The following is a 12,133-nucleotide window of genomic DNA, read 5'->3' on the forward strand; positions in this document are numbered from 1 at the left end:
TTAAAGCAATAAAGTAATGCGATAAATAACATAAATAAAGCGAGTAAAGTAATAAAGGTATTCAGAATGGGGCTCGACTTGCTTATGAAGGGAATCCCCAGCAGAGTCGCCAGCTGAAGCTACGCGAATTATACCCGAGCGCATTGCACGTTCAAAGATACAACATAGTCACCATCAAACTTTATATATTCCTGAAAGAAAGGGAAAACATCGATAAAACCCTGGGGAAAGAGAAATGGGTAAGGAAGTCGGTTATGCAAGGGGAAGGTATTAGCACCCCAAACATCCATGGTACTCCATGGGAACTGTTTTGAATATTCTCTGCAAGAATATGTGTTATTATCTGAAGGTTACTCGCGAAAGGGGAAACGCGGGTTAATAGATGAGTGTGAAAAAGGTGAGAAATAGATAATTGTACTCGCCAAGGATTTGGGCCCTCGTGCCTACGTATCCTCATTTGTGCCATGAGGAAATCAGAGCTCCGTAGTTCGTGGAACTAGGATGGATGCGTTAGTTATTTTTAGTAGACAATATTAACATCCGCGTTCTACTATCAACTGGCTTGTATGCTCGAGCATGTGAGCTTTAAGCGTCTGTCTGTGTGTGGTAGAATGGATGAACTCGGATCACACTCTAGCAGTTAAACTTTGCTTGCTCGCACATGGAGGCTTAAGCGTCGTTCACGGTAGAACGGAAGTAACACATCCTTTCTGAAAAGATTTTAAACAGAAAATGAAGCCCAAAGGCAAACTTGAGTTTGATGAGGTGAGTTTGCTTTTATTCTAAAGTGAGAGTCATGACTCGAATCGTACTAAAGTCTATGAATGGAGGTGAATACAATGAGCAACTGGGCCATTCGTCCCGCACCCAAGGATATTCATAATGGGGGTAGGAATTCTACAGTCTCATTCCTTCTCCATTGCTTAAGGCTCGTGTCGTACAATCCTAATCGGATGGTTAATTGTTTTTGAGTTTATTCCCAAAATGGTTTTAGTTTTACTGGGAGAACAAAGGATAGAAAGTGAAACCCTGAACGGTGGAAGTCTGATCTTCGGTCTGATCTTCTATCTGTGTAGAAAGACTCATCAATTATTCGATTTAAATTGCATTAAAGTCTATGAATAGAGGCGAATACGATGAGCACTCGGTCATTCATCCCATACCCAAAGATATTCAGAATGGGGGTAGGAATTCTCCAGTCTCATTCCTTCTCTATTACTTGAGGCTCATGACATGCAATTTGCATCATAATCGATGAGTGTTGAATTTGAATTTCCTTGCAGCTTCTCATGATGAAGGGTTGTCTTTGAAGAATGAAGAGGCTTGTTAATCAACTTGAATCAAATTGGGCTAAAGCCTATGAATAGAGGCGAATATGATGAGAAAACGAGTCATTCATCCCGCACCCAAATATATTCAGAATGGGGGTAGGAATTCTCAAGTCCCATTCCTTCTCTATTACTTAAGACTCATGGCACACAACTTGGCTCATGATTAACAAGTGTTGATTTTGACCTTTGTAGTGCTTGAATAGTAGTCCTGTCTTGTACTGATTTGCATGGCTTGAATTCTCGATCTTGATATTTGAATCCTGATTAAACATGGAGATCCAGTATCCATCGTATCTTGATCACAAGGACTTGCTTTATCAAGTGATCAAGGGTCTTTTGATCACTTGACTAAGCTTGGGGAATTGAGCACAATCAAAAGATTTAGTTAATCAAAGCGTACTTTGATAAACTTAATCGGTGGGGAGAAATTAGTTGAATTGAGTGTACAACTACCTAAAAGGTTAACGTTCATTTGGAATATTTTCTAAGTCCCAAGACTAGGGGAACATGCAAAATTGGACTATTTTTAACCTAGGGGCAAAACAGTCATTCGACAATCTATGAAATATTTGAGTTAAAATTCTAATTAATCATCAATAGTAAATTCTAAACTATTCTAATTCCTAAAATTATTAATATTCCTAAAAATTCTATTTAAATCTAATTAAGACTTTATCCTAAAATTCTAATTTCTAAAATTTTAAAAGATTCTCTAATCTAATTAACCTAATATTTCTAAATCCATTAAAATCTAAATTCTAAATTTTATCAAGATTAAACCCTAATCATCCTAATTTTAAAGAACTATTATCCTAATTAAACTAACCTTTCTAAAATCTAATGAAATCTAATTAATTTTTAATAACCTAATATTCCTAAATTATTCTAGATCCTAATACGCTAATCAAATTTCTAATCAAATGCTATAATTCACCTAATTATCCTAAATCCCTAATTAATATTTCTACAGATCCTAATTATGCTATTTTATAATCCTAATTAGATTCTAACAACAAAAAAAAAATCAGCAAAGCCATAAAAAAACCTGGAATTGGGCTTTTGATCCGTGGGGGTGCATGTAACACCCCGATTAAAATAAGAGAATTATTTAATTGAGTTAATATTATTTTATTAATTTAATTAAATAAAATTGAATTATTGGATTATTTTTATTATTATTATAAATGTTATTTATTTTAATAATAATTAAATAAAATAAATGGAATATGAAGAGTGGAAGGGTAAAAGTGGAATTGGATAAAAGAGGCCAAAAGGAGAACTCAGAGTTTTCACGTGTTGTTGCCTTAGAGTCAGAAGAAGGGGAGAAACGCTGAAGAGAAAGAGAAGGAAGAGGAAAAGGCAAAAGTCTACTCAGAACTTCCTTCAATCCAAAGAGGTAAGGGGTCTGAACCTTATTAAACAATAATATGCTGAAAATGGTGAAATATTGGATGAACGAAATTAGGATTTTAATCGAAGGAACTCGTAGAAATTATATGCAATGATGTTAGGATTTGTGAAATCGAATAGGGGACTATTGTATTAGATGATATGAGTGATTTTGTGTGAAATTTGGACTGTGGAGGGATGAATTTGGATAGATCTCGTAGCAGAGGGAGACATTGCAGATCTGGAAATCTGGTTTCTGGTCATACGCGTATGGCACTAGGCAATACGCGTATGAGATGGCTGGTACGCGTATGGCGCTAGGCAATACGCGTATGGATGAGGAAGATGATGTTTTGAACGTGTTTTGGTCTCTGTTGGTACGCGTATGGGAATGTGATACGCGTAGCATACGCGTATGGACATGGGCAATACGCGTATGGATTTGGTCAGGCGTGGGCAATACGCGTATGGGCATAGGCAATACGCGTATGGGCAGACTTGTGGTCTTTCCTGGGCTGTTGTTATGCAGTTTTTGTTGTTTAGGCTGAGCGAGGTAACTTAGCTGATGCATGGTATACGAGGGATCATTTCCCGTTGCTTTGAGTGGTATCGATATTAGTAGAGCGTGCTAATACTGTGTTTGATTGTGTGGCATGATGTGATATGCTTCTGTGATAGAATGTGTTAATGATGATGATAACATGACTATATGATGCGTGTTGTTGCTATGTTGATTATGATGCATGCTTGGTGTGCATGCATTTATGAAAGGCCGATGCCTAGTGATGAACGGACTGAGTTCCAATGATGTTGTTGACTCCGGGCTTGTTGAGAGGCTTGGTTCCTTGTGGGGAACTCGGATTCTATGGTGATGAATCTGGGAGTGGTGATCCTGTAGTTGGTCACAAAATGGGTATACCGAGTCGTGTTGAGTCATGCATGGGTGTGTGCATTGCATTTGATATGTTGTTTGTTGATGTTCATGAGTATGTTGATAATGATGATTATGATGAGCTAAGTTGGCATATTTATGTTTATATTTCTGTCGTTATATTATTATTTAATAATGTAATTCTCACCCCTTCTGCATGTGTTTATGTTCATCTATGATGAGCAATGTGCAGATAAAGAGGAGTAGCTATTGTTGAGGTTTGAAGAATAAGTGTAGAGTTATTCTATAGAGTCGAGTCAAATGCTCTGGTCATGTGACACCGGGGTTATGGGATTCGATAGAAAATTGATTATTAATTACGTTGTTTATGATGACTAATTTGTTGAGATGCTTTGTTGAGATACTGTCGACACATTATTATAATTTGTTATATGATGAATGATAATATTTATGTTGTTGTCCGCTGCGAAGTTTTAATAAAATAAATATATGTTTTATATTGTGATGCGATAATTGTTATATTGTAAGAAATGTAAACTCTTCTACATGTGGTACTCTGATAATCTATTTAAATATGTCTTTTGGGTAGAAGGGTGTTACAGTGCATGCCCGAATGAATGGTGGTGGGTAAGCAAGAATAGCATGCAAGTTGGGTAGGGGTGTATTAGCATAACCAGAAAATTTTACCCTATACCCCTACATTAACATTTTTTTTGACCAAAATACCCTCATATAAATAGGGTATATTTTCCCTTTCAATTTTTTTTTACCATTTTCGTTGAAGATTTCCGGAGAAGACAAATTTTTGGCGTTTTTGCACTGTATACCGGAACACTTAAGAGTAAGTCTTCCGGTTTGGATATTTGTACACCGGAACACTTCTCTAAAGAGTTCCGGTTTGTTGTCTTTAATGGACACTGAACCGGAAGTCTTTTAGAGAGTCTTCCGGTTTGTATACTTGTATACCGAAACACTTTCTTCAAGACTTCCGGTTTGGTTGATGTATACCGGAACTCTTTAAGAAAGTGTTCCGGAAGGCTTTTTGTTTTTTTTGCTAATCGGAACTCTTCTTGGAAGTGTTCCGGTACATATTTTTTTTTTTTTTTTTTTTTTAATTTTAATTATTTTTTTTAACATTATTTTTGCAGTGGTTCGAAGAAGAGGTGCAGATGGCCGGATTCCAGTCCGCACGTTAGACCGGGGTGCATCTTCATCTGCAGCTGCAGCTGAGCCGACTGGATATCCAGGAGGGCCGTACGATACGTCTCTTTTGGTGAAGTACGAGCATCATGTTGCTCGACATATATGGTTCGGTGAGGTAAGTAAACAGGCTATATTTGAAAATGAATAATAGTTGAATATTTTATAATTTGTTTTCTAATATGTGTTTTAATTGTTTTTAGGAAAGAGGACCAAAGAAAGAGTTGAAGGTTGCCGGACATGGACTGAAGTTGACTTCTAGGGTTCCATTGGCTCTTCCACCACAGATGGAGAGTTGGGTATTTAGATCCGGTTTAGCTTCACTGCAGAGAACGAGTCTGAACAAGATAGACACAAATCTTGTCTCTGCATTTGTGGAAAGATGGCATCTAGAGACATCTTCATTTCACATGCCGTTTGGTGAAATGAGCATTACTTTAGATGATGTCGCATGTCTACTTCACTTGCCCATTAGGGGTATCTTTTGGAGTCCTCAGGATGTGACTGAAGAGCTAGCTGTTGAACTTGCTGTTGACTACCTAGGAGTGTCACAGGGTCAGGCACAGTCACATGTTCGGAGCTGCAGGGGGTCGTATTACAAGTTGGAGTGGTTATATGATATATTCGTACATCATAGGGCTGCTTCCAGCTGGGCATATGTGACTAGAGCATATCTATTGATGTTGGTGGGTTCCACCATATTTGCTGATAAGACCTTTACACTTGTAGAGGCACGATACCTCCTCCTGTTTAGGGACTTGGATGGATGTTCAGGATATAGTTGGGGAGCAGCTGCACTAGTTACCCTCTACCGATATCTTGGAGATGCGTCCATGTACAGTTGCAAACAGCTAGGTGGATATCCTACTCTCCTACAGGTATATAATTTAATTTTGTTAATTAAGTGTTGGATTCATTTTATAAAATATTGTAACTTAATTTGTTTTATTTATTATGTTTTTATTTTGTAACAGTGTTGGATTCACGAGTATTTTCCAACTGTTGGAAAAAGAGGGGAGAATTGGAATCCTGCTGGAAACTGTGGTCTTCCCCGAGCGATGAGATGGTCGTATAGACAGGGAGTCCTGAAGGTCGATGATTTACGACCTATTTTGGACGAGCTGACACCTATCGACGTCATCTGGCGACCATTTGAGGATCATAGAGCATGGCGTGTATTTGATGAGATATGTCTTTACAGGGGCTGTTTGAAGTGGGGTGAAACGGTTGTTCCATACTTGCCTGATAGATGTTTACGTCAGTTCGGGTATAGGCAGTATGTTCCATCCCCACCTCTGGATTGTATGATGGCGACGGATATTGATGTTGATTGGATCAGTTACCATCAGAGTGTTGTCGATGTGATCGGTTCATCTTCCGTGGCCACCACTCCATCTGAGGTAGTAGACGGTTATCTGGAGTGGTATTATCGTGTTTCCCATCCACGGTTGGTCCCTCCCCATCGTGACGCTCCTAGAGAGGTACCCGTTCCTGTATATGACGCCGGGCCATCTGATCCTGATTGGGCTCGTGTATCTACATTGATTCGTCGCTATCTGAGACAGGTTAATGCTGAAGAGGAAGATCCACAGTTTTCTGATTTATTTGAAGCTTTGCATATTTCGCGTTCACATTGATTATATGTATTAAGCTTTGAATATAATAGACATAATAATATAGATTTCATGTTTTGATTACATATTTATGTTTTGATTACATAATCATGCTAATACAGGTGTAAGTAATTGCCAATGTTGCATACGTCCTGCAAATCCTAGCATCCAAGTAGTTGCTATATGAGAACGAAATTTCTTCCAATCTAATGTGACCGGTGGCAATGGAAACCCCTCTTTCATGTTAACCTGATAAAGTAAAATAATTAAAAGATTAAGTCATATAACATAAAATATTAACTGAAATAATTAAAATATTTAGACATATAAATACGTACCTGAACCCAATGATTCTGGTTAACAAAACCAATGCAATAAATAGAGACATTTGGTGAATGTGAACTTGTCATCGGAAAGAAAGTGATGCACGGATTGCCTAAACAGACAAGTACAACATTATAACGATTCGCTATCAAGTAACCCATATCTGGTAGACTCATCCATTTTTCAGGTGGCTGTGAACCAAACGATTCTATCATCAAAGATTCTCTCACAGCTGACAACCGATTAGAAAATAACTTGTCATACAAAGTTGACCTATCCTTGTCTATTAATTCCAACCCCAACTCTCTGCGAACCATTGACCAACCATCCTCACCATATCCATGCAATGATGCAATGACTCTAAATCCACAATTACCATCTGATTCAACATTAACTACATCTTCAATGTATGACCTAATATGATTAGGAAATTGAACAATGAATTGTGGTTGCTTCTTTGATAATTTGAACTTCTTCGAAGTCTGTGATGGTTGAGATTGCCTTTGTGAAGATTGAGATGCCTTATCAACATACTCATGATACGAAGGGTCCCTATAAACATCATAATCTGCTGGTTTTTTCCCTTTCTTCTTCACTCCTCCTTTGGTTTTTATTTTCTCAGGTGGTGGACACAATGTTGTCATTGTTGGGTATGCTAGTTCACATACCCTACTCCTTAATGTCCTTTTCCCAATAACATCTAATGACCTAAATCGTCTCCACAACTCATCCATTGCAGCCGTCATATCCACCTCTGATCCATCATCTTCACCTATCTCTAACTCAACTTCCATAGTTAGTTTCCTCCAATGAACATGAACAACATCAATGGGTATCGGTATACCACCTACTCTGTATCTTCCTAACTCACAAGCACAAGGTAACCCATAAGATGTTCTAAGAGTACAACCACATATTTGCCTGTTAGTTCCAACATAATCAACTCTCAATAACTCTTCAGCAATACGTCTCAAAGCAGCTCGAGATACGGAACCACGCAAATAACCATAAAAGGGACTTACGTGCGCGTGCTCAACTTCGTAAAAACTCTTTTGAAATGAAGCTCTAATGTTTCCCAGTTGTAACCTCAAGTTGTTATTCATGGCTTCCCAACATTTGACCATGTCACCTATACTGTTTCCTAACATCTGCTTTAACTTCCAATGAGCAGATTCAACCCTAAAAATATCAGATATAAAAAATACCATTAGATATTGAAAATATCAAATATTAAAAATATCAGATATTCAAAATAACACATAAAAAAAACATAAAAATAATATCAGATATAAAAATAACACATACAAAATTATAAGACGTACCGATTAGTCGTTGTGTTACCCAAATGTAGGACTCGATTAATCCATGCTCCAACAAATCTATGCGTATGTGGAGTCAACCATGTGTCTTTCACATAATTAATAAATCCACTATAATCAACACATGCTTGCTCAAGTTGATGCAACCGCTGACCATACTCAACCTCATCACTAGCCCAGACAACTTCCATCCATAATGTGTCTATCGTCTTTTGCAGGTCATTCACCACATGTTGTTTGCATTTGGCACCAACGTTTTTGTTAATGTGAAATCTACATAGCAAATTAATCGAGTTGGGAAACACAACTTCAATTGCTTTCATCAAAGCAAGATCTCTATCTGTCAAAATCACTTGTGGACACATGTCTTTCTTCACAAATAACTCTTTTAATTTCTCCAGTACCCAGCAAAAATTCTCTGTTTGCTCAGACTCCATATACGCAAATCCAACAGCAAAAGTCAACTCAGTCGATGTCATGCCAACAATTTCAAACAAAGGCTGTCTATATTTGTTTTTCTTGTAGGTGCTATCCATAACTAACACAATCGGAAATATATTCAACAACTTAACTGAATCAGGATGTGCCCAAAATATCTCTTTCACCACTTCCGAGTCATCCTGTTTTCTACTCCAATACACATATCCTACATCCTCAATAAGCTTAAACAAATGTTGTATCTCACTCCTTGGGCCTCTTATCTCTTTTTCTATCACACTCTTATGCTTGTATACTTGTGTAATCCGAGTGACATTCTCAGGAAACTTGTCTTGCAAGGAAAGCAAAATGTTTCTAGGTGCTACATGTCTCTTTGCCAAATCAGCGACATGTTGCTTCTCATCTGTGGTCAACCTACCAATAAACGAATGACCTTCTAATCTATCAGGTAAACCATGATTATGTAACCCACATTTTACATCAATCTTCCAACCAGATCCATCTTTCGCCGGAGTCGACCTGATTTTAAATGGACATCCACATTTCTTGGAAGCACTTTGGGTACCACTATCACTAATCTTGTGTTTCCCACCTTTATCACAACCAAATATTATTTTGTTACTTCTCCCTCTCTTCCCCGTTTCAGTATCTGAACGACTGATAATAACAGTTACTTTATTGTCGATTCCAACCTTTTTAATCCATCTGATAACCTCTTCTCGTGTACCAAATCTTTCCGTCGTCATAAACGCATCAGTAGTATCTACACATATTTTGGGAAGATTTTCCATTTCTGTAAAAAAAAAAAAAAAAAAATTAAAAAAAAAAATTAAAAAAAAAAACGTACCGGAAGACTTTAGGAAAGACTTCCGGAACACACATAATGCATACCGGAACTCTTTGGACAAGAGTTCCGGTATGCAAATTTTTTTGAATTTTTTTTATATGAACCGGAACTCTTTCCTTAAGTGTTCCGGTTTGTTTTTTTTTGTGTTCCGGAAGTCTTTCCTAAAGTCTTCCGGTTTGGAAAAATACATAGCGGAAATCTTTTTGCAGGAGTTCCGGTGCGAGGGGTGTGAAAGTGTAATTTTTGCAATTTTCAACAGAATGGTAAAAATGAAATGGTAAATTGGTTAAAACCAATTAAGGGTAAAATGGAAATTTTTAAATTTTTGTAGGGGTATGGGATTAATTGTAGGGGTACAAGGTAAAATTTTCGCATAACCAAGGCAATGCTTAACAATACTTGGCCTAAGGCCCATCCAGAATGGCCCATGCAGATATTTGAAAAAGAAGTGGATAATGAAGGAATGGATAAGGTAACAATGAGTGAGCGATGGCACAAAATGTATTGAATGGAAAATGCGCACGTGTACCACAATTGAATGGGAACAACGAATAGTAATGCACATGTTAAATGGATTAAAAGCAGAAACGGAAACACGTTCATCCAATCCTTGGTCTCAACTTTTGTAATGATATGCGTCCCCCTCCGCCGTGCCGGAGGATGTCCTCGGCGGCAGAGGCTTTCCAAAACCAAATCGAACATCAACGTTCGAACCTAATTTGCATCCTGAATCCGAATACGCCACCAGAATTTTCTAACTCCCCCAGCATCGTTCGGATCGAAGAAGAAACGTGGTGAATCCCTAACTCATAATCTTGAGATTTAAACAACGACGGAGGGGAATCGAGCCACCTCACGTCGGGGCTTTGATTCCCCTCATTAAAAGCTACGCAACGGTAACCTCGATATGCAAAGAAGATGAAGATAGAGGTGAAGGTTTACCGGAACGACACCGGTGTCAGGTTCGGTTCTCCTCTGTTGAAACTATTTATTCGCCTCCTTCCTCTCTTCTGTTTTAGTGAGTTCCGTGAGCTTCTTCTTCCTTTTTGCACCTCGGTTTCTTCATGAGCGAGAGAGAGGATTAGGTGTGGGAGCTTCTGCGTTTCTTGGGATTTCGTGAGGAGTGTGGTTGTCTATGGATTGAAGGTTTTTTCTTATTTGTGGATTGCAGGTTTTTGGTTTTGCGGCTTTTTGTTGGTTGGTGGTTATGGCTGAAGGAACGAAGAATGGTGGTTGAGTGGTGGTGATTGGAGGTTACACGTTAGATGCAAGTGAGACTCGGTGAGGATGAAGATTTAAGAGTTTCATTGAAGGTGATGAGAAATGGAAATGAGACTGGTTGAGGGTGAAGTGAGAAGATGATAAAATGGGAGTGAAGAAGATTGATAGTGGATAGAGAAGATGGAAGAGAACCAGCCCCAAAACAGAATCACCAAGGTATATTTATATCTTTTTTACTCTCTTCTTCTACTCCTTTTTGTAGTGAATCGGTTAGAAGTTGGTTAGGTGGTTGTGGATTCTGTTAGAAGTGAGGGAGTTGGTTAGGAGGTAGTTATGGATTCTGTTAGAAACTTCCGTTGAGTATTGATTGAATACGGGTGGTTTTCTGCTATTATGCTTATGTAGGTACCTTTTTTGTGAAACACGCGATTGCGACGTGTAGGATATAATTATTGTGAAACGTTTTGTTTGTTGCTTATCAAGCCGAACTTGTCTGTAAAGCTACTCAATAGCGATAACTGCTAATGTTATGTTAACTTGATTCCACACAACATTTTTTTCAATCAAATGCTAATAACTCATAATCTGTTTCACATTACTCTCATTGGGTTCATCCTTTGCTTATTCAGGTGACGTCTTTTCCCCGCATATTTGCCAACTACCAAGCTGTCAACGAGTTGTAGTCGTGGACTCAAATGTGTTGGACTTGAGGATGCTGCTTTTATAAGAATTTGCAGGGGAGTCTTGCCGGTTCTGTAAAAAATTACACACGTGGACCTTGCTGCATTTTCTCCTTGAGTAAGCTTTCATATTTGTAATGCAAATACTATCCTTAACTTCTTTTGTACATGATGTCATAAAATCTAGGTTTAAATCGCTTTTTAGTAGTATGGTCTCTTGAGTAACTAAACTTTGAGATTCTTTTGAAACTCCAACTCTCGCCATTGTTGCGGATTCGTGTCTTTAAGCAGAGCATAGTGTTTGGCTTCAATCTAATTCCGCCGTTTCCTTTTTTCAGCTTCTATCATGCATTTGTCATGCGTTTGGTGCTTGCTGAGCTTGGTTGTGATGCAGGTCTGCCATGGCGTTCCTGTTACAACTGCCGTTCGCTTTGGACGTGGCAGTTTGTATCTGTTCGGTTGATGCTGTAGCTTTTCCATTTGCAGCTTTGTGTGGCTAGTTTCGTTTGGACGACATCTTTCTCACAATTGTTAGTTTCAGACTTAGAACCGCCATCCCATCATGTGGCAGCCTGGGCACACCAATAACAAACTGAAACAAGGCCCTCTATTGTTCTAGAGTGAACTCTTTCATAATTGCAAGTAGATTAACAATGGCAGGCCTCTTAGCAGTGTGTCCATGAAAGTTTCCATGTTTTGTCCTTGTCTCGTGCATTGAAATGTACTTTAGAAAAAAACTGTCATGAATTTGTGTTGCGAACGCTATCAAATGCTTGAAATTCTTTTAGTGAGGTTGTATGCTTCAATGAAATGGTTATTGAATCTTGGACTGTTTTTTCCTTGCAGGACGGGTTGTGTGATTCGATGGAGCTTTGGACA

At 38.3% G+C, this 12,133-nt stretch overlaps 2 protein-coding genes and 1 long non-coding RNA gene across 5 annotated transcripts in view; 2 read left to right on the forward strand and 1 right to left on the reverse strand.

The window, feature by feature from the left end:
• Window positions 1–4,764: 4,764 nt before the first annotated feature.
• Window positions 4,765–6,464, forward strand: LOC127075358 (protein MAIN-LIKE 1). The gene is made up of 3 exons (XM_051016840.1): window positions 4,765–4,930; window positions 5,016–5,690; window positions 5,787–6,464. Exons 2-3 carry the CDS (start codon window positions 5,100–5,102, stop codon window positions 6,447–6,449), a joined length of 1,254 nt encoding a protein of 417 aa, XP_050872797.1. The 5' UTR covers window positions 4,765–4,930; window positions 5,016–5,099; the 3' UTR covers window positions 6,450–6,464.
• LOC127075357 (PKS-NRPS hybrid synthetase cheA) lies at window positions 6,404–9,304 on the reverse strand. Its single transcript, XM_051016838.1, has 3 exons — window positions 8,072–9,304; window positions 6,764–7,928; window positions 6,404–6,674 (listed from the first exon to the last, which is right to left on the reverse strand). The coding sequence occupies exons 1-3, from the start codon at window positions 9,295–9,297 to the stop codon at window positions 6,534–6,536; spliced, it is 2,532 nt and encodes an 843-aa protein (XP_050872795.1). The 5' UTR covers window positions 9,298–9,304; the 3' UTR covers window positions 6,404–6,533.
• A 552-nt stretch (window positions 9,305–9,856) lies between these two features.
• LOC127075359 (uncharacterized) overlaps window positions 9,857–12,133 on the forward strand; it is a 2,525-nt gene continuing 248 nt past the window's right edge. Inside the window, exons 1-5 of one of the 3 annotated variants that reach the window (XR_007786404.1) lie at window positions 9,857–10,315; window positions 10,525–10,790; window positions 11,204–11,372; window positions 11,593–11,975; window positions 12,101–12,133. The exon at window positions 12,101–12,133 is cut by the window's right edge and continues 248 nt beyond it. This is a non-coding gene — a long non-coding RNA (uncharacterized LOC127075359). Of the gene's footprint in view, window positions 10,316–10,524; window positions 10,791–11,203; window positions 11,373–11,592 lie in introns of all 3 variants that reach the window. The other 2 variants (XR_007786402.1, XR_007786403.1) reach the window with 2 other exon arrangements.

Source organism: Lathyrus oleraceus, chromosome 4 (genome assembly GCF_024323335.1).
Source record: "Lathyrus oleraceus cultivar Zhongwan6 chromosome 4, CAAS_Psat_ZW6_1.0, whole genome shotgun sequence".
In the NCBI taxonomy this organism is placed as follows: Eukaryota; Viridiplantae; Streptophyta; class Magnoliopsida; order Fabales; family Fabaceae; genus Lathyrus; species Lathyrus oleraceus.